This window comes from Bombina bombina, unplaced genomic scaffold (assembly GCF_027579735.1).
Source record: "Bombina bombina isolate aBomBom1 unplaced genomic scaffold, aBomBom1.pri scaffold_553, whole genome shotgun sequence".
Classification (NCBI taxonomy): Eukaryota; Metazoa; Chordata; class Amphibia; order Anura; family Bombinatoridae; genus Bombina; species Bombina bombina.
Genome location: NW_026511210.1, coordinates 101,375 through 123,960, shown reverse-complemented (window position 1 = coordinate 123,960; position 22,586 = coordinate 101,375). Strand labels below are relative to the sequence as shown.

The window sequence follows — 22,586 nt, the reverse complement described above, 5'->3', positions numbered from 1 at the left end:
CAGATTTTAATTATTGCAATCATTTTACTAGTTTTGCATTGTTTTTTTTCAAATGCCCTTTTAATCATAGAAAATTATTCAGTAAATAAGTCAATGAAGCAAATCACAGGTGACACAAAACGTACTGAAGTATCCTCAGGGTGTAATAATTTTTGCTAGTGTATTAGTTCTCTTACACTACCCAGTCAGTGTCCAAGGATTACCCAGTAATAGACACGGTATAAGTATACAGGGACATTCCAAGAACCAGGCCTGCTGCTGTGTTCTGGAACTGCTGCAAGGAACCAACAGTGTTTTTAACCAACAGTGTGTGCTATCTCATGGGCAAACAAAAGTCAAAGTTGTGCCACAAAACAGCAGACAGAGGCTCTGGGTGGACCAAACTGCACTACAATGCACTTCCTGCTATTATAGAGGAGACTATTTAATATAAAAAGCAAGTCCACTAGAGAGGGTTTAAATCAGACGTTGACAAATTTGTTTGAAGTGGAGAAACAATATTGAGAGGAGCCCCCTGTAAATGGTTATAAAATATCTATATTCTCTGGCTACAGTGAGACACATTGAGGCCAACACAGTCTGAGTGACCTAGAGCAAAAGATAATGTTACTTACGCAAAAGGAGAAAAAGGGACCCCGACCACCACAAAATGATTCTTCTTTCGAAAGAGGCGCCAAACTCCTTTGTGATTCCCTCGGACATCAAGGTCCCAGATATGTAGGCACTTTGGGGGAATATAAACTAGTTTATGGGAAGCTGTGAGCAGAAATAAACACAAACTGACAGACTAGCAGGACATGAGAGTGCATCCATGAGGATTCCATTTTTGGCCGGAATATACCCTCAATTGTATATATACACGAAGCATACAGAAAACAACTAATATACCTTTAGGTCTTTATGAAATTGTAATTACACACCAAGTTTCCAGGGGCATGCAGAGTTTGGGTGCAACTAGGGACAGTACCTTTGCGACCTGAGTCCAGGTGTTGAAGTCTGCTTCCTGCTCCATCCTGATATACATGACATAGGTTTTATGCTCCGAGTCTGGGATGAACGAATCCTCACACTGGTTTTTGCTGTGATCTAGCACCACTGCCTCACTGAAAGTAGTAACAACGTCTCATGAGGGCTCTTTTCACATAGTCAGTGCAAGATATTGTATAGCAGCAACAGAAGAACAGTACATACCTCAGTATCCTATGGATTTCTAGCTCATATGCATCCTTCTTCAAGCTAGGGCCCATCATTAAAATAAAAAAATAAAAAATTACATTGGCAAACAAATTTGAATTATATTTATCAGGTCTCTGTTCCGTTGTTTGCTGCCGTTAATACCATTTTTCAGTTTCTTAGGTTACCATATGCCTCTGCAGTCGAGATAAGGACCATGGGAATGAGGATTTAGGCAGATGGACCAATGCTGTTAGATTGCCAATCTGCGTTTGCTATTGCAATACTGGGGTTACAGGTGTGTGTCATGTTTGTGGCTCAGCTACAGTCTGAAAATCAGTGACTCCGATACAAGGCTGCTGTATTTGGGAAGTTTTCAAGACACTGGAATTCTCAGAGTTTCTGCACTTTGACATATTTAGACTAAATTTCTTATAAGCAGTTACATAAAACTGGGCACATTTCTAAATTCTGACAATGTATTTTTAACAGAACATCTTAAGTCACTATAATATTTTGTTTTATCTTTAAACTTTCATAACAGTTACCCCAATTTCCAAAGATAAGGTAAGCTAACACAAAATCAAAATGGAGTTTAGAGTAGAGTAATGTATGAGAGGGCACACAAAGGCCTTTAACTACAACGAGAGCCGTACTGCTGCTCATGCCTCGCCACGAGAGCCGTACTGCTGCTCATGCCTCGCCACGAGAGCCGTACTGCTGCTCATGCCTCGCCACGAGAGCCGTACTGCTGCTCATGCCTCGCCACGAGAGCCGTACTGCTGCTCATGCCTCGCCACGAGAGCCGTACTGCTGCTCATGCCTCGCCACGAGAGCCGTACTGCTGCTCATGCCTCGCCACGAGAGCCGTACTGCTGCTCATGCCTCGCCACGAGAGCCGTACTGCTGCTCATGCCTCGCCACGAGAGCCGTACTGCTGCTCATGCCTCGCCACGAGAGCCGTACTGCTGCTCATGCCTCGCCACGAGAGCCGTACTGCTGCTCATGCCTCGCCACGAGAGCCGTACTGCTGCTCATGCCTCGCCACGAGAGCCGTACTGCTGCTCATGCCTCGCCACGAGAGCCGTACTGCTGCTCATGCCTCGCCACGAGAGCCGTACTGCTGCTCATGCCTCGCCACGAGAGCCGTACTGCTGCTCATGCCTCGCCACGAGAGCCGTACTGCTGCTCATGCCTCGCCTCGCGAGCCGTACTGCTGCTCACGCCTCGCGAGCCGTACTGCTGCTCACGCCTCGCCACGAGAGCCGTACTGCTGCTCACGCCTCGCCACGAGAGCCGTACTGCTGCTCACGCCTCGCCACGAGAGCCGTACTGCTGCTCACGCCTCGCCACGAGAGCCGTACTGCTGCTCACGCCTCGCCACGAGAGCCGTACTGCTGCTCACGCCTCGCCACGAGAGCCGTACTGCTGCTCATGCCTCGCCACGAGAGCCGTACTGCTGCTCATGCCTCGCCACGAGAGCCGTACTGCTGCTCATGCCTCGCCACGAGAGCCGTACTGCTGCTCATGCCTCGCCACGAGAGCCGTACTGCTGCTCATGCCTCACCACAACTGTATTTCTACTTGTGCCCCATAAGAATGCCACTAAAGGTGTGATTCTTCTGTGTGTCCACTCACATCTGAATACATGCCAAGGTCACCCTCTGCCTGGCACATTGAGCTAAATGAGATTACACACAACATCATTTAGTGTATCTCTGCTATTCCAGCAAGGCATCTGTCAGTTAGAAGGTGTTATGGTATGTACTGAGGGGGCAGTGATGCACTGTAATACCCTACTCCTGTGTCCCTTGTTTATAGAAGTACAAAAAAAAAAAAAATGAAACATGCATACGCCAAACAAGAGACTCCTGGACTGGTTTCACAAGACCCTTGACCTATAAGTAATCAGTTGGAGGGTTTTTTTTTGTTTTTTTGTTTGTTTGTTGTTGGGTTTTATTTGGGGGGGGGGTGAAATGAACTGTAGAAGAGATTAAAAGCATATGGCTGACCGAAAAGGGTTAACATTACTCTGTAAGTAGTTGATATATCTCTGTGCCTAGAACTGCACAACAAATATTTAGTGCAGAAGAGAACAGAGTACCGTTATGTGAAAACAATCACAAATTAGTGAGATAAATGCTAGATGCTTTATTCCAGCAGTATACAATAAAGATATGTTCTGTCTAGCCATACCTCTCCACATTGCTTAGCTGCACATTCGGAATGGTATTGAACTTGTGCTTTTTAAAATAAGCTTCCTGTAGAGAAGGAAAAAAAAAAACATTTTATTTTTGAAAAATATCTGGGATTCAAAATAAAGGTTTTATCTGGGTTTTTTTTAATAAAACTTCTTTAGTAAAGTGTATTAAGGAACAACCTTTTGTATAAAACTAGGGATTTATACACATTTTTAGATAAAGGACTACACCTTGTACTGGAGCTAGTAACAGGAGATGCTTGTTTAGGTCCTGCTATGGTCTTACCAGGTAAAAGAATATGCCAGGGTGTTTCTGTTGACTTGTATTACACAAGATTTTACCATATGATCAATACAAATGTGGAATAGTCAATCAGAATAAAGCAACGCACTGTGTCACACTGCATAAATCAGTTCCGAGTCATTTCACAGCTATTTACCTCCAATCAAAAAGTATTAAAAAAAATATCCACTTACTAAGAAACATGCAAAGTCGCATTGCTTACATGGGAGAAATACCTGCTGTCCCTTAAGGGGCCACTGTAAGTAAATATTTTCTATGCCTGTTACTAACTACCCCAAATACACTTTTTATCAATAGCATTTCATTAACATATCTCTACCGTATATCAGAAATCTTGTCTGCAAATTTAATTGTTTTCCAAACCCACTCCGTGAGTATCCTTTGCTCTGTAACAATCCGTTTACAATACCTAGGTTTCAAAATGGCGCTTTAAACACAAAGTTATTGGTTTAAGTATTTTGAACACACAGTGCTGAAAATAGTGGGCAGGATAACGTGACATCATCGGCGAATAAAAGATATAACTTTTAGAACGTTATGAAACTTCGTTTTGGAGAAAATATAGGTCAGTAGGGTTTAATTAATGTTTATTAACTTTAATAAGTTAGTTGTTTAGCTTAAAAATTATAACAGAAAGTAATCCTTTAAGGGGATCCTGCTGGCACATGATTACAGAAGCTGTCTATGGGTCAAATAAACAATTTAACACTCATTTGCAACTAGTAACTCCATCTTTACAGGTCTATGGACAGTTAACGTTAAATGTGCTCTAGCATCATCCTTGGTTAGGAAACGCTTAAGAGGACACAGATATCGCACCCAAAATCCGCCATATATTCAAACCTTTTCCAACAAACAATAGGAGAAGTTAAAAACAGCCTTATAACTTCTTAGAAAATACCTCAATCTATGCAAAGTTACCCCCATAACCCGAGCGAGCGAACCAGCATTCAGCAGAGAAAATTATTTTAACTCACATGGAAATAGCCGTTCATGTTCAGACCAACAATGCCAAAATGATACGATCTGGAGACATCTGGGATGAGACACTCCCTGCCCTTTCGTTGTTCTGGCATTCGCATCCACATATCCCAGTCCCACAACTAGAACAAACATCAGCAAGAAAGTAGACACATTGAGTATGACTGTAGCAGCACAGCTCCGATAAGAGGACACAATGAGAGACTGACGTTCATACTTCACTTTGTAGCTACAGAGACACAATTCATCATATCTGTATAGTAAAGGATACCACTGGTGGGGATTATAGGTCACCCATGTGTGTCTATAGGTAGCTAAATTAGCAATGGAGTAATTTATTCTAAACACAAATCATTTTGCAGAGAGGAGATACACGGTAAAGAACCAAAATCAGTTCAGCTCCAAAACAAAAGAATTGTTTTTGCCAGTCAGCCTCTCAGTAATTAGTTTGACCAGACCACAAGCCGATTAAAACACAAAACATTATTTGGCATTCACTTGCTTTTTCTGGAGTTGGCCACTTTGGTTCCAATTCATCCTTGTAGAGGTTTTTTCTTAAAACCCACCCCAAGCCTGGCATGGTCTCCACCCTGTAGAGAAGAGATGGATCCTCTGCAGTGTGCTCATATCCCTGAAAAACAAAGAATCCATCTGGGAATCATTCTGAGAACAGGAAATACTAAATGTACTACAAGTGCTGTAGAAAGCTGATCTAGAGACACAGAAATTAAATTCTATAACTACCCACTACCGTGATAAAGGGGCGCGATTTCTGCTTTTCCCGTGCTCATTTATCCTGTTACTATTGCACCATAATAAATAAATATGCCAAACTTGATGTGACATTGCAACCACAAATAAAAACATTGTATCTCAGCTGCCAACCTGATCATTCCATGCAGAGATGCAGTACAGGCTCTCATCTTCTTCCAGTAGGTGTATAGTCTGACTCAGGAAGCTGCAACGTCACAATGTGGGCGACATCTGTTACACAGATGATTCACAATGGGAGAGATTATTTTTTAGTTAATGTGAAAGAACGAACTTGAGCCTACCTGAAAAAATCTATTGAAATGTCCAAATCTTCTTCAAGTACAATTACAAACTTGGCATCCTTTACATGAAAAAGCAGAAGAAAATGTTAAAGGACCACTCAATGCAGTAGAATTAGATAACTAACAAGTGCATAATAAAAATACAATGATTTAACACCCTCTCTGAATTTCAAATAAGCAGTAAAAAAAATTTTCTGACAAATGTTTTTTTTCCACCATTTTCCGGCCTCCTGTATCATGTGACAGACATCAGCCAATCACAGACTAGTATACGTATACCCTGTGAGCTTGTGCACATGCTCAGTAGGATCTTCTTCCCCAAAAAGTGTGAATATAAAAAGACTGTGCAAAATTTGATAATGGACGTAAATTGGAAATGGTCTTAAAACTGCATGCTCTATTTAAATCAAAAAAGTTTATTTTGACTTGAGTGTCCCTTTAAACTGTGTATGTGACACAAGACATATTAATTAATATCACTCAGTTAAGTATCTGTAGGTGAAATAAATGTGTTGTATAGCAAAATATTAAACTAGAAAGATTATTTTCTTCAAACTAAACTGAAGATCAAGTTTATTAGGAAAATGTGTGAAATAACAGACGTCATGCAATGCTTTTTAAAAGATTCCACTTGATAACTTAAAGCAACATAAATAGCAGCAGACAATTCATGGCTACGGACACGTATGAAGAAATTCTTTAAGGTTTCATTTTAATTTACTCCCATAAACTATTCTTTTGTGCGTTTTTTTCCTCAAATCGGACTATAGTTGTAGTTGGGTTTCGGTGCAGAAATAGTGATAAACACTTTACAATGAATGTGAAGAAACAAAAGCTACAGCGGTAAGTGAGGTTGTTACTCACGGGATGCAGGTTAAATGTGGCCGTCAAACTGGCTTTGTAATGCTGAAAATAAAACAAAATACATTTAACAATTATTACTTAAAAGGGACAAGAATAGTGTTAAAATGACATGCTCTCATTTGTTGGGACCCTGCAAAGCTATAGGTTTAATCACTGTAAAGTAGTTAAACAAATAGTTAAAGTACAACTGTTGGTCCTGAGTGGAGACTGCCACCCAATCAGCAGCGGTAGTTGCACAATTGGGTTATGTGACTACTGCTGCTGAATGGATCAAAATCCTGGTCCACTTGAGACCATCTGCGCTCTGCAGCTCCCAAAACAGTCCTTTAAAGGGACAGTCTAGGCCAAAATAAAACTTTCATGATTCAAATAGAGCATGTAATTTTAAACAATTTACTTTTATCACCAATTTTGCTTTGTTCTCTTGGTATTCTTAGTTGAAAGCTTAACGTAGGAGGTTCATATGCTAATTTCTTAGACCTTGAAGGCCACTTCTTTTCAGAATGCATTTTAACAGTTTTTCACCACTAGAGGGTGTTAGTTCACGTATTTCATAGATATAACACTGCGCTCGTGCACGTGAAGTTATCTGGGAGCAGGCACTGATTGGCTAAACTGCAAGTCTGTCAAAAGAACTGAAATAAAGGGGCAGTTTGCAGAGGCTTAGATACATGATAATCACAGAGGTTAAAAGTATATTATTATAACTGTTTGTTATGCAAAACTGGGGAATGGGTAATAAAGTGATTATCCATCTTTTAAAATAAAAATTCTGGTGTAGACTGTCCCTTTAACTAATCTGTACAACCCCTTTGAAGGGGTTAAACGCATAGCATTGCAGGGTTGCTAGTGTTCCAATTACACCTTGTAACAAACTAGATAATGTAATTTGACCACTAGAAGGTTGCTTTAATGGATTCCTTTGCTATCCCCATTATAAACCATGAAAATAGGGGTTGACCGATGTGATCCTTTGAAGCCAGCCATATGTTTTTGTAGGAATTCGTATACAGTAAATGAAAAATAATAAAAATTAGTAAGAGCCAGCAGGAGCTGTGTCAAGTCTTGTACTGAAGGAGGGTTCCTGAAGGTTTACGTCTGGTTACTAACTTTACATAACGTTACATAGATCTATACATTTCTTTGCTGGCTACTAAAACAAAGTGTGTGACTGGTTCCTTTGTTTGATATAAATCTGTGTGCCCTGTATTGCAGGATTAAAACAAAATATTGCCATCATTTTGGTTTACAAAGCATATGAGTAGCATTTATATACCATTACTAACAGTCGTGAGATTCCTGCTGCAGCATTGTCAGTGGTGAGGAAATTATCAATGTCACTGACTCAGTTGTTGTCATCAGTATATAATTTAGGGTGAAGAAGAGCTTTAGGGTTTGTGCTTAGGGAGAAAACCAGATTATGTAGAATCTTGTTAGGCAAAGAGTCAACTCTGTTTCCCTGTGATGGTGCAATGCATTGTGAAGCAAAATTAAGCAGTCCACCCAGGCTTACGAAGGGAATGTGGCAAAATAATGCTCAACATTGAAGCTACAACACTGCAGTGCTGCAATATGCCGACTTGGCATGTTCCTATCAATTAACGCATGCTTATTGTGTATAGCAGCTTAAAGTGGGTATGCGAGGGGGGATTGTTACCTGGGACACACGTGCATTCTTGATGCTTATAGGTGTATGCTGGATGCCTTTCAGCCCATAAAGCTCCACAACATCCATTGGTTCCTGCAAACAGGCAAGTAGGTTTAATGCACTTTGTAAACCTTTTCACGAATACAACAGATCATGATGCGAGTCTTTGTACAGTTAAAGCACAACTTAACTTTTCTCTACATATAATGGGATCAATGCTATTTTACAGGAAAGTTATTGTATATTAATATAAACAATACGAGATCTTGTTATGGATTTATAGCCATACATACTACTTGCTTTGGATTTATAGCCATACATATTACTTGCTTTAGCTGGGTATATGCATCATATTGAGAACTAAGCCAAGGTGTCTGTCTAATCATACAGATATAATAAGTGTATTCATTAGAACAATTATAGTGATGCATTTTCTAAATAAATGTATAAATTATAGATATGCAATTATCACAATAAATAGGAGAAAGTGTTGTTACAAACAACAGCCAGATCTGTACCAGCTGTGCATCGCTTATTGGAACTGCTTTTTATTTACATATTCAGACCTTCCTGTGAGTTGTAGGTGAGGTCACTTGGCTTTTTTAAATATGATTACAGTATAAAGTGGCTTCCTGACAAGTTTATTTATAGACAAGCTAAAAGTGGTATTCTTTATACGGCACATAAGTAGGGAGGGTTCTTACATATAAACTCATAAGAGGAAAACAGAAGAGCAACAGTAAAATGCTATAATGCTGGGGGTCTTAAACCTTTGTATATGGAGGACTGGTCTCGGCCACATAACATTACACTTCTGCTAAAAATAATGCCTCACATCATAATCATATTTTTAGATAATAGAAAATGAGTTACTTTTAATGAACTTAATGCAATGATAAAATAAAAACAACTGCATTTTCCATACTAAATTACGGACATCTGTTTTCTGCTCAGTGGTGCCAGAGGCCCCATATAAGCCTCAGACTGTACAATAATAAAATACTCTAATGCATTAGTGCAAATGCATGTAAGTAACGTAAGGCTCCAGCATTGGCGCAATAAGTTCTAATCCTGCAGAGAAACCAGTTCTGAAGAGAACACGTTATTGGCAGCAACATTGCCGCTTCTGGTTGGTTCAATGGCCCTGTCCTGCACAGAAGTGGTAATGCACTCCGGTGCCCGAGTATGGCTTGCAAGGGTTAACTAGCTAGTCATGCACTAGCATTTGTGCAGTTATAAAAACCACTAATGCTTTAGGGCATTTTATTTCATTACATCCCATATGTTTTAGGCATAATATATGTGGGAATATTTGTGTAATTGTTGCACATTTCTAATATACAAAATAGTGTTACCTCATAGTATCCATCTATAAAGACCGTTATCATCTGTGGGGTGACTCCCTGTGCCGACAATAAAGACCGCAGCATCCTATAAACAGCAAATAATTCTTTACTTTCTAACACATATTTTGTTAACATTATTTCAACATTAAAAAAGAATTTTCAGCTCAAAATTAAAACCTTACAACACGTCAGAAGCAGAGAGCTTTAAAGGGGCATGAATGTCATGATATAGCATCCAATATACTTGTTATCAAAAGTACTTTGCTGTCTTCTTATACTTTGTTTAAAAGGCATACCTATGTATGCTCAAGAGCAGCAATGCACTACCGAGAGCAAGCTGGTGGCTACATACATATGTCTTGTCATTAGCTCAACAGATGTACTCCGCTAGCTCACAGTAGTACATTGCTGTTCTAGAGCAGACTGTTTTTAACCCTTTGCAGGGATTAAACACTAAGAACCAGATTACACGTGGCGCGGGTTAGCGAGCGTATTACAAGTTGAAAGTAAATGGTTTGTGCGAGTGTACCTGAAGCATGCTACAGGTACAATCTCGCACAAACCATTTACTTTTAACTTGTAATACGCTCGCTAACCCGCGCCACGTGTAATATATATGTGTAATTTATTTTAATGTATATATGTTGTGTTTGGTGCACATTTATTCTTAGCCCTAACCCTAAATCAGTTGAGCTAACCGCTCAGCGATGTACGCTTATTTTCAACTTGTAATATGCGCGCAAGTTTGCGCAGTTGCAATATCGTACCCATGCTAATGTTGGCACGCCATTTGTAATCTAGCCCATAGTTAGATGCAAGCAATAGTGCAACAGAAATGCGCTAACACATTACAGCATTTTCCTTTTGTACTTGTATGTATCTGTGGTTATAGTGTATGCAAATTAACTGTTATGCCAGACTGGTGCAGATGCCTGGGAACAAGATCTAACAGCACAATTCACTGATCCTATGCTGCATGCGTTAGTTACTTCACGGCTCACCTGTACAAGTAATTGGGTCTGTTCCCAGCAATTACAGCCACTGGCACGTTGGAGACTTTATTTTCTTTTAGCTGAACAGGTAAATACAATAAACAAATAAGTGGTCAGGGCAATATTTAAATAATCTTTATACAAACGTGAGACTCAGAGGCAACGACACCATCCCAGTGATACGTTATAGCCTCTCATGCCATACACTAACCACACATACAGCTAGATTACGAGTTTTGTGTTATGAGAAGTGCGGTACTAACTTGCACGTTATTGTCACCGCTCACTTACCTACAGCACTGGTATTACAGGTTTTTCTAAACCTGGCGTTATTAGGCAAGGAGTGAGTGTAGAGCAAAATTGAGCTCCATACCGCACTCCAATACCAGCGCTGCTTAAGTCGGCGGTGAGCTGTTTTTACATACTTGTGCACGATTTCCCCATAGACATCAATGGGGAGAGCCGGCTGAGAAAAATAAAAGCAGCGTAAAGCTCCGTAACGCAGCCCCATTGATTCCTATGGGGAAACTACATTTATGTTTACACCCAACATGAACCCCAAGTCTAAACACCCCTAATCTTACACTTATTAAGCCCTAACCTGCCGCCCCAGACATCGACATCTACATTATACTTATTAACCCCTAATCTGCTGCCCCAAACATCGCTAACACCTACATAATGATATTAACCCCTAATCTGCCACTATAATAAACCGCCGTACTCCCGCATCGCAAACACTAGTTAAATATTATTAACCCCTAATCTGCCGCCCCTATACTAAAATGTAATAACCCCTAAACCTAAGTCTAACCCTAACACCCCCTAACAAATATAATTAAAATAAAATATAAATAAAACCTACTATCATTACCTAAATTATTCCTATTTAAAACTAAATACTTACCTATAAAATAAACCCTAAGCTAGCTACAATATAACTAATAGTTACATTGTAGCTATCTTAGGGTTTATTTTTATTTTACAGGCAAGTTTGTATTTATTTTAACTAGGTAGAATAGTTAGTAAATAGTTAATAACTATTTAATAACTACCTAGCTAAAATAAATCCTAACCTAAGTTACACTAACACCTAACCTTACACTACAATTAAATTACCTAAATTAAATACAATTAACTAAACTACAACAAAAAAAAACCCCACTAAAATTACAGAAAATAAAAAACAAATGACAAGATCTTTAAACTAATTACACCTAATCTAATAGCCCTATCAAAATAAAAAAAGCCCACCCAAAATAAAAAAAAACTAGCCTAAACTAAACTACCAATAGAAAATTCCACTAGTGTGGCGCTTACCGTTCCTGCGAGGGTCCGGGGTCCTTTCACTGAGCAGCGTCACTTCAGCGTGTCTGAGAGGTAACAGTGTGTCACGTCCGTTCCGCTCCTCCGTGCAGACTGTGTGGGAAATCCGGAAGTAGGGAGCCCAGCCGACACGCCTCTGTCCAGGCGTGATGAGAGTACAAAGTGCAACGTGAAAGAACGGCTACAGGGCTACAAACCTACTCAATCCAATGAATAAAAGGGGACAGCATAAAAGAAGTTGTAAAAGTAAAAAGGCTTTATTGTGTAACACTAAAAACAAGTAGAGCCGTAGCTCAAAACAGCATACACTGACAAAAGGGGTAACAGTGCAGCACAGCAGACATGTTTCGTGTGTCCTCAGCACACTTGTTCACTACCAATAGCCCTTAAAAGGGCCTTTTGTGGGGCATTGCCCCAAAGAAGTCAGCTCTTTTACCTGAAAAAAAAATACAAACAACCCCCCCCCCAACAGTAAAAGCCACCCCACACACAAACAACCCCCCAAATAAAACCCTAACTAAAAAAATCTAAGCTCCCCATTGCCCTGAAAAGGGCATTTGGATGGGCACTGCCCTTAAAAGGGCATTTAGCTCTATTGCGGCCCAAAGCCCTAACCTTAAAATAAAACCCACCCAATAAACCCTTAAAAAAGAAAATGTATGCTTACCTGATAAATGTATTTCTTTTTTGACACGATAAGTCCACGGATCATCTAAATTACTAATGGGATATTCACCTCCTGGTCAACAGGAGGCGGCAAAAAGCAACACAGCAGAGCTGTTAAATAGCTCCTTCCTTTCCTCCCACTCCAGTTATTCGACCGAAGTTAGGTAGAGAAAAGAAAAGCTAAGGTGCAGAGGTGACTGAATTTAGTATAACCCAAAAACCTGTCTTACCAGAAAAAACAGGGCGGGCCGTGGACTCATCGTGTCAAAAAAAGAAATAAATTCATGGTAAGCATAAATTTTCTTTTCTTTTTTAAGACACGATGAGTCCACGGATCATCTCAATTACTAATGGGATTCAATACCCAAGCTAGAGTACACAGATGATACGGGAGGGACAAGACAGGGCATCTAAAAGAAGGCACCACTGCTTGTAGAACTTTTCTCCCAAAAGCGGCCTCAGCTGAGGCAAAAGTGTCAAATTTGTAGAATTTAGTAAAAGTGTGGAGAGGACCAAGTTGCAGCCTTGCAAATCTGCTCCACAGAAGCTTCGTTTTTGTATACCCATGAAGAAGCAACAGCCCTCGTGGAATGAGCCGTAACTTTTTCAGGAGGCTGATGTCCAGCAGACTCGTATTCAAAACGGATGATGCTCTTTAACCAAAGAGAAAGAAGCTGCCATAGCCTTCTGTCCCTTACGTTTTCAAGAGAAAATCACAAACAAAGAAGAAGACTGACGAAAGTCTTTTGTTGCCTGTAGGTAAAACTTCAAAGCACGGACCACATCCAGATTGTGTAGAAGTCACTCCTTCTGAGAAGAAGGATTAGGACACAGAGAAGGAACAACAATCTCCTGATTAATGTTCCGGTCAGAAACAACCTTAGGAAGAAATCCTGGCTTTGTACGAAAAACCACCTTATCTGAATGGAAAATAAGATAAGGAGACTCATACTGTAATGCCGAGAGTTCAGAAACTCTTCGAGCAGAAGAAATAGCAACTAAAAACAAAATCTTCCAAGATAAAAATTTAATATCTAAGGAATGCATAGGCTCAAACGGATCCCCCTGAAGAACCTTGTGAACTAAATTCAGACTCCAAGGAGGAGTAACTGCTTTGAACACAGGTCTAATTCTGACTAAGGCCTGACAAAAAGATTGAACATCTGGAATATCTTCCAGACGTCTGTGAAACAAAATAGACAAGGCAGATATTTGACCCTTTAGAGAACTTTATGACAAGCCCTTCTCTAAACCCTCTTGAAGGAAGGACAATCCTAACTCTACTTAGCCCTTGGAAGTACACCAAAAAAGATTTACGCCAAATTTTATGGTAAATTCTTCTCATTACAGGTTTACGAGCTTGAATCATGGTATCAATGACCCACTCGGAAAAAACCCTCTTAGATAAAATTAAGCGTTCAATCTCCAAGCAGTCAGCTTCAGAGAAACTAGATTTGGATGAAGGAAGGGACCCTGGATTAGAAGGTCCTTCCTCAACGGAAGTCTCCAAGTAGAGAGGACATTTCCACCAGATCTGCATACTAAATCCTGCGAGGCCAAGCCGAAGCAATTAGTATCACCGAAACCCTCTCCCGCTTGATTCAAGCAATGACTTGAGGAAGAAGAGCAAACTGAGGAAATAGGTATGCTAGACTGAAAGTCCAAGGGACCGCCAGAGCATCTATCATTTCTGCCTGGGGTCCTTGGACCTTAAACCGTATATTGGGAGCTTGGCATTCTGACGAGATGCCATGAGATCTAATTCCGGCTGACCCCATTTGAGAGTCAGACTGGAGAACACTTCCGGATGAAGTTCCCATTCCCCCGGATGAAAAGTCTGTCTGCTCAGAAAATCCGCCTCACAGTTCTCCACTCCTGGGATTGCTGAAAGGAAACTAGAATGGGCTTCCACCCACTGAATTATTTTGGATATCTGTCATCGCTAAGGAACTTCTTGTTCCTCCCTGATGATTGATGTAAGCTACTGAGGTTATGTTGTCCAACATGAATCTGATAAATTGAACTGATGCTAATTGTGGCCATGCCAGAAGAGCATTGAAGATCGCTCTTAGCTCCAGAATGTTTATCGGGAGAAAAGACTAGGACCGAGTCCAAACTCCCTGAGCCTTTAGGGAGCCCCATACTGCTCCCCATCCCTGAAGGCTGGCATCTGTTGTGACTATCACCCAGGATGGACTGCGAAAGCAGGACCCCTGAGAAAGATGATCCGGAGACAACCACCATTGAAGAGAATCCCTTGTCTCCTGTTCCAGTAGAATTTGAGACAAAAATCTGTATAATCTCCGTTCCATTGTCTGAGCATGCTTAATTGCAAAGGTCTGAGATGAATTTGAGCAAACGGGATGATGTCCATTGCTGCCACCATCAACCCAATAATTTCCATACACTGAGCTACTGATGGTCGAGGGGTGGAGTGAAGTACTAGACAAGTATCTATAATTTTTGATTTCCTGTCTTCAGAAAAATCTTCATTGAAAGAGAATCTATTATGGTTCCCAAGAAAGTTACTCGTGTCTGGAACTAGAGAACTCTTTTCCAAATTTACCTTCCACCCATGAGTCTGCAGGAAGGAAAGTACCATTTCTGTGTGGGACTTTGCTTGATGAAATGACGGAGCCTGAACTAGGATTTCGTCCAGATAAGGCGCCACCGCTACTCGTCATAAACGAAGAACTCTCAGCAGAGATCCCAAAACCTTTGTGAAAATTCTGGGAGCTGTAGCAAGACGCAAGACCGAAAGGAAGAGCCACAAACTGGAAATGTTTGTCCAGAAACGCGAATCTTAGGAACATGCAGGTAAGCGTCCTTTAAATCCAGTTGTCATAAACTGACCCTCTTGGATTATAAAGGAAGGAAGGAATGAATTGTTTCCATCTTGAAGGACGGAATCCTGGGAAATTTGTTTAAGCTCTTGAGATCTAAAATTGGTCTGAAAGTTCCTTCTTTTTTGGGAAACACAAAGATTGGAATAAAACCCAACCCTGTTCTTGAATTGAAACTGGGACAATCACTCCCAGATCTGAGAGGTCTTTTATACAATGTAAGAACGCCTCTTTGTCTGGTCTGCAGATAATCTTGAAAGAAGAAACCTTCCTCTGGGAGGAAAACTCTTGAATTCTATCTTGTATCCCTGGGACACAATCTCTACCGCCCAGGGATCCTGAACATCTTGAATCCAAGCCTGAGAGAAAAGAGAAAGTCTGCCCCCGATAAGATCTGGTCCCGGATCGGGGGCCTGACCATAATGCTGACTTTGCCTCAATGGCAGGCTTCTTGGGTTGTTTACCTTTATTCCATGATTGAGTCGGTCTCCATGCAGGTTTAGGTTGTTCCTGCTTAGTGGAGGAAGAGAAAGAATATCACTTGAAATTTCGAAAGGAACGAAAATTATTCTGACATCCTTTAGCTTGATTCTCCTATCCTGAGGAAGAAGATGGCCCTTACCTCCTGTGATATCAGAGATAATTTCCGCAAGGTCTTCCCCTTGTTGTAAGGAATAGCCAAGAGCTTAGATTTTGAGGAAACATCTGCAGACCAGGGCTTGGGCTTTAACCATAAAGCTCTGCGGGCCAAAATAGAGAAACCCGATATCTTCGCTCCCAGTTTAATAATCTGAAGGGAAGCATCTGTAATAAAGGCATTAGCGAGCTTCAAAGCCTTTATTCTAGCCTGAATTTCTTCCAAAGACTTCTCAGTCCTGAGAGACTCAGACAGAGCATCAAACCAATAGGCTGCCGCACTAGTAACGGTAGCAATGCATGTAGCTGGCTGCCACTCCAAACCCTGGTGAACATAAATCTTCTTAAGAAGACCTTCCTGTTTCTTATCCATAGGGTCTTTGAAAGCACAACTATCTTCTATAGGAATAGTAGTTCTCTTAGCTAAGGCGGAAACAACCCCTTCCACCTTAGGAACTGTTTGCCAAGTTTCCCTAAAGGAATCCGCTACGGGAAACATCTTCTTAAAAATATGCGAAGGAGAAAAAGGAATGCCTGGTCTCTCCCATTCCTTTGAAATGATTTCCGATGCTCTTTGGAACTGGAAAAACATCTGAGTAAGAAGGGACTTCAAAGTATCTGTCCAGCTTACTATACTTCTCTGGGATAACCATGATTGTGGAGTCACAATCATCTAAAGTGACCAAAACCTCTCTAAGTAATAGACGTAGGTGTTCCAGTTTAAATCTAAAAGAGACAACCTCTGAATCCGTCAGAGGTAAAGTATATTCTGAATCTGAAATTTCTCCCTCAGATACTGCCGTAGGGTCCTCCTCCTGTCCTTGGGGGGGGAACCTCAGAAATAACCACAATGGCGTCAGAACTGACTAAATGTCTGGCCTTTCTCTTACGCTTGCCCTGTAACATTGGAAAGGCAGACAATGCATCAGAAATTGTAGAAGACATATGGGAAGCTATGTCTTTTAAAGTAACCAGCGGGCGCTAGAGCAGAGGTAAATCTACAAAAGGTTATACAGACTGCGCAAAGGTTAGGGTATATATGCTTTAGAATTTAAGGGGATATTTCTCCTAAATCCCCAGGGGAAAGGACACACAGAGAACAATGTAAAATCTAAAGCACCAGTACAGGCAAAAAATACCCAGGAAAAAGAGAGCAAACGATTTTGATGTTTATATTAAAAAATAATTTATTCTTCAACAAATGTCACAATGAGAACCTAAAAATAAAAATATATGTATAACATGGAATGATAATCTCCTAGGTAAAAATTAAACCTTATACAAGAATTCAGACAGTAAAATATGTGATTGGCCAATCTCTATTAAAAAATGTGAGTAATCTATAAAAGCATTTACACAAGGAAAATCACACATGTATTGTAGGCTACTAATGTAAGCAACTAGAACTGTATGTATCACAATTTCTAGCAATTTGTAACACAATATCTATCATAAAAATATCTACTGATAATCAAAAGTATGTGCGCTAAGTGCATATACCAAAATAGCTTCCGTTAAATATGGCTATGTCCGCATGACAGTGAAATGTCCACAAAGGTGCAGATGAATATGAATGCTTTACTGGTATCCGTGATTCCTTTAGTGTAGCACAGTGTTTTTGGGTGTTAGTGCTCTAATGGATCCACTCAAAACTACAGGTACCTGTTTTAGTGATCCTTTTAAGTTCAGCTCTTAGAGTGGAATGAGCTGTCTTCTTTGTCCTATGTCACCTTGTAGAAGTAAATGCCTCCAGAATAAGACGAGCAATGTAACTGCTTTAGCTGATCTTGAAGCCGCACTGTGAACCCCAGCTACAAACACTTCTGTCTCTTGCTCAGTTTGCGCCTATACCGGTTAGGGCGCTGATTGGCTTAGTGGTATGGGAGTGTCTGGTTTGAGCTGTCGGGTGCCGGAAAGGATCAGCTGTAGAGCCGGCACTAAGCCGGTATAGGCGAACTGGGCAAGAGACAGAAGTGTTTGTAGCTGGGGTTGACAGCGCGGCTTCAAGATCAGCTAAAGCAGTTACATTGCTCGTCTTATTCTGGAGGCATTTACTTCTACAAGGTGACATTGGACAAAGAAGACAGCTCATTCCACTCTAAGAGCTGAACTTAAAAGGATCACTAAAACAGGTACCTGTAGTTTTGAGTGGATCCATTAGAGCACTAACACCCAAAAACACTGTGCTACACTAAAGGAATCACGGATACCAGTAAAGCATTCATATTCATCTGCACCTTTGTGGACATTTCACTGTCATGCGGACATAGCCATATTTAACGGAAGCTATTTTGGTATATGCACTTAGCGCACATACTTTTGATTATCAGTAGATATTTTTATGATAGTGTTACAAATTGCTAGAAATTGTGATACATACAGTTCTAGTTGCTTACATTAGTAGCCTACAATACATGTGTGATTTTCCTTGTGTAAATGCTAGAGCAGAGGTGCAGGGCACTGCTTGTGCTGGTGGTACATTTTGGGGACGTTAGGGGAGAAAGCTGCGGCATAACTTGACCCTCATCAATTGAGCCTGATGCAACATTGGCCATAGAAAAATTTTGCTCAGAAAAAAATATGATCCCTAAAATTTAAGGTCCTTTGAATACATGTAGGACAGAAAGGGATTGGTGTTTCTACAGTTGCTTCCAAAAACACAATGAGCAAGAAGCATTTTGTAAGGATCCTTGGTCCATCCTTAAACAGAATTTGGCCTTATAAACAATAAAATTAATGTTTTCCAAAATGGTACTGTCGCTTTAAATGCAAAGAGACCACTGCGTTATTTTGTGTAATAAAAAGTAATAATGATATCAGAAAGTATATTTTTTAGCTCAAAAAAAACTACTTATAAAAATAAAAGCACCCCTGCACCTCATAAGCTGTGCTGAGGTGCTCCTACCTGACCAGCAACGACTGGAATCAATACATAAAACAGCGCAATCTATTTTTCAGTCCGTGATGCGCTACAGAGAAGCAGGAAACTCAAATCCCCAACCGGTGCTAGAAACGCATGTCCATATGCAGAATCATGCACTTCTACACCACTGAAAAGAATGCTTCACTTTCTTGATGTAGGCAGAGTATCTGCCCGACTGCTGGGCAACCTTTGTTGTTTAAAATGGCGCGAGTTGAAAGCTCCGCCCATCGTGGGCGTGAAGATAAGTAACTGACAATAAGAGGATGATATAGTGAAAAAATTAAAAATAAAACTGAGCAAACGTTTATTTAAATTCAAATTCCCCAGTCCCTGTACTTGCATTAAAGCGGTCATTAAAAGGGACATGAAAAAAAAAAAATTTCTTTCAGGATTTAGAAAGAGCATGCAATTTTAAACAACTTTTTAATTTACTTCTATTATCTAATTTACTTCATTCTCTTGATATGCTTTGCTGAAAAGCATATCTAGATATGCTCAGTAGCTGCTGATTGGTAGATGCACATAGAGGCCTTGTCTGATTGGCTCACCCATGTGCATTGCTATTTCTTCAGCAAAGGATATCTAAAGAATGAAGCATAATAGAAGTAATTTGGAAAGTTATTTAAAATTGTATTCTCTACCTGAATCATGAAATAACTTTTTGGGGTTTAGTGTCCCTTTAAATATCCTGAACCAGGAAAATTAGAAATTATGTCAAATGGGAATAAAGTGCTAGCCCTTTCCTGGGTCCCCCAGAAATAAATAAGCAGTACTTAACTTAATGTCTGCCTGACAGCTAGGCAGATCACAAGTTTAAGAAGTCCTCTCCCTCCTAGTGACCTGTTGAGAAAAAGGCATGCTGAGTAATCTATTACCTCAGACTAAGGCATATAGGGCAGCAAATATATGGGAGGCGCAGTGAGAATTATGTCCCACAAGTTCCCATTGCTCTAAAGCCACCAAAGCCCTACTGAAGAGACTGATATGGACTACGGCTACACCCTAGAACAAAGCAGTACAATCTTGAACTACTTTAAAAATAATAAACTCTTGAAGAATCTAATCCTAACACCTCACTTTGCCACTTCCTATCACGAACGCAGGCAAGAGAATGACTGGGGTGGGAGGGAAGGGATGAGCTATTTAATAGCTCTGCTGGTGTGCTCTTTGCCGCCTCCTGTAGACCAGGAGGTGAATATCCCATTAGTAATTGAAATGATCCGTGGACTCATCGTGTCTTAAAAAAGAAATCCTAACACTAACCCCCTTAAGATCCACTTACAGTTTTGAAGATCCGACATCCATCCTCAACGAAGCCGGAAGAAGTCCTCATCGAACCCGGGAGAAGTCTTCATCCAAGCCGGGAGAAGTCTTCATCCAAGCAGGGAGAAGTGGTCCTTCAGACGGGCAGAAGTCTTCATCCAGACGGCATCTTCATCTATCCAGCGCAAAGTGGGTCCATCTTCAAGACATCCGGTGCGGAGCATCCTCTTCCAACGACGACTACCCGACGAATGAATGTACCTTTAAGTGATGTCATCCAAGATGGCGTCCCTTAGATTCCGATTGGCTGATTGGAACAGCCAATAGAATGCAAGCTCAAGCCTATTGGCTGATTGGATCAGCCAATAGGATTTGTCCAACCTTAATTCCAATTGGCTGATAGAATTCTAAGGGACACCATCTCTGATGTCTTGAAGTTGGACCCACTCCACGCCGGTTGGATGAAGACTTCTGCCCGTCTGGAGGACCAGCGTAAAACTTATAACTACTGACTTTAGAATGCGTTACGAATCTTGCGGGATAGGCTGTACCGCTCAATTTTTGGCCTCCCAGGACAAGCTTGCAATACCGGCGCTATGGAAGTCCCATTGAAAATAGACTATACGCAAATTGTGTAAGTTGATTTGCGGTAAGGCAAAAAAAGTGTGCGGTACAGCTGTACCTACAAGACTCTTAATAGCAGCGGTAGTTAAAAAGCAGCGTTATGAGCCTTAACGCTGCTTTTTTTTTTACGCATAACGCAAGACTCGTAATCTAGCCGATAGAAAACTGTTTCTTTGTTATAGGTATGTTTATATATATATATATATATATATATATATATATATATATATATATATATATATATATATATATACACACACACTCTCTCTAACTCTGGTCCTTGCTTGTCACTTGCTAAATGACAAAAATGTTCCACACTTTACAGGAACAACGTTGTACTTAATACTCACAGGGCTTGGGTTAAACTCAATAGGAGTCGGATCCTTACAGCTGCAAACGCTGCCGTAACCTTCCACCTTACTGCAGAATCTCTTCCTCCTGCGATTCAACTCTGTATCAGGCCAATGGCATTCAGCATCTGTAGTAAATGATATTGTGACATACATTAAAGTGATGATAATCTTTCCCCTTTGTATTTTAGGTGGAGTTGAATTCATCAGTTGTAATGAAGATGCGCTGCAACTCACTTTTTAATTGAGCCATGTCATTCTAATACCCTATGCTCTTGGCCAGCAACTTCAAAAAAGTAATTTATTTTTTTTTGTGAGCAAACGGTTTGAGCTGTTCTCCAATCAGTGCTTTAGCTGTACGGCACTTTTATTGTAGCTAGAGCGATGATTTTTTTAAGTGGGTGGCCGGTGCACCGGGTATTGAATTTTACCGCTACATTAAAAAGTTATAGTGCATCTTCAGTACAAGGGATGAATTAAAGGGACAGTCAAGTCGCAAAAAAACTTTCAGGATTTAAATAGGACATGTCATTTTAAACAACTTCCCAATTTTGCTTTGTTCTCTTGTTATTCTTAGTTGAAAGCTAAACCTAGGAGGTTCATATGCTAATTTCTTAGACCTTGAAGATTGCCTCTAATCTGAATGCATTTTGACCACTAGAGGGCATTACTTCATGTGTTTCATATAGATATTATTGAGCTCATGCACGTGAAGTGACCTAGGAGTGAGCACTGATTGGCTAAAATGCAAGTCAGTCAAAAGAACTGAAATAAGGGGACAGTCTGCAGAGGCTTAGATACAAGGTAATTACAGAGGTAAAACGTGTATTATTATAACTGTGTTGCTTATGCAAAACTGGGGAATGGGTAATAAAAGGGATTATCTTTCTTTTTAAACAACAAAAATTCTGATGTTGACTGTCTCTTTAAACTCTAAAAAAATGCCTACATTCCAGATCTGTATATTAAAAGGGGAAAGTTTACCATCACTTTAACTACCAACCCTCAATGTATTTATGAGGTTAATGAGATTTCAGAACATTATAATACATGAAAAGGTGACATGAAGGAAGAAAGTGTCATCTAAAGACATTATTTATGCGCTTATACCCAGATTTATTGAGACATTTATTCACATGGCTCAAAGCTGCCTTTGTCTCTCCTCTAATTAAAGGGACATGAAACCCACATTATTTTGTTTCACGATTCAGACAGAGCATTTGATTTTTAACAACTTTCCAGTTTACTTCTATTATCAATTTTGCTTCATTCTCTTGGTATCTTTAATTGAAGTAGCAGCAATGCACTACTGGGAGCTAGCTGAACACATCTGTAAGCGAATCAAAAGAGTCATATGTGCAGCCACCAATCAACAGCTAGCTCCCAGCTCCT

The 22,586-nt window shown here is 40.3% G+C and overlaps 1 protein-coding gene across 1 annotated transcript in view; it reads right to left on the bottom strand.

Annotated features, from left to right (window-relative positions):
* The window catches only part of LOC128643650 (protein O-linked-mannose beta-1,2-N-acetylglucosaminyltransferase 1-like), a 68,563-nt gene that overhangs the window by 3,627 nt on the left and 42,350 nt on the right, over positions 1-22,586 (bottom strand). The window contains exons 9-21 of the mRNA XM_053696476.1: positions 21,195-21,322; positions 10,573-10,643; positions 9,581-9,656; positions 8,235-8,318; positions 6,578-6,619; positions 5,714-5,772; positions 5,544-5,616; positions 5,161-5,289; positions 4,655-4,780; positions 3,370-3,434; positions 1,192-1,236; positions 968-1,103; positions 615-724 (exon numbers count right to left, since the gene is read on the bottom strand). Coding sequence (XP_053552451.1) covers positions 615-724; positions 968-1,103; positions 1,192-1,236; positions 3,370-3,434; positions 4,655-4,780; positions 5,161-5,289; positions 5,544-5,616; positions 5,714-5,772; positions 6,578-6,619; positions 8,235-8,318; positions 9,581-9,656; positions 10,573-10,643; positions 21,195-21,322 — 1,144 coding nt within the window. The remainder of the gene's footprint in view (positions 1-614; positions 725-967; positions 1,104-1,191; positions 1,237-3,369; positions 3,435-4,654; positions 4,781-5,160; positions 5,290-5,543; positions 5,617-5,713; positions 5,773-6,577; positions 6,620-8,234; positions 8,319-9,580; positions 9,657-10,572; positions 10,644-21,194; positions 21,323-22,586) is intronic.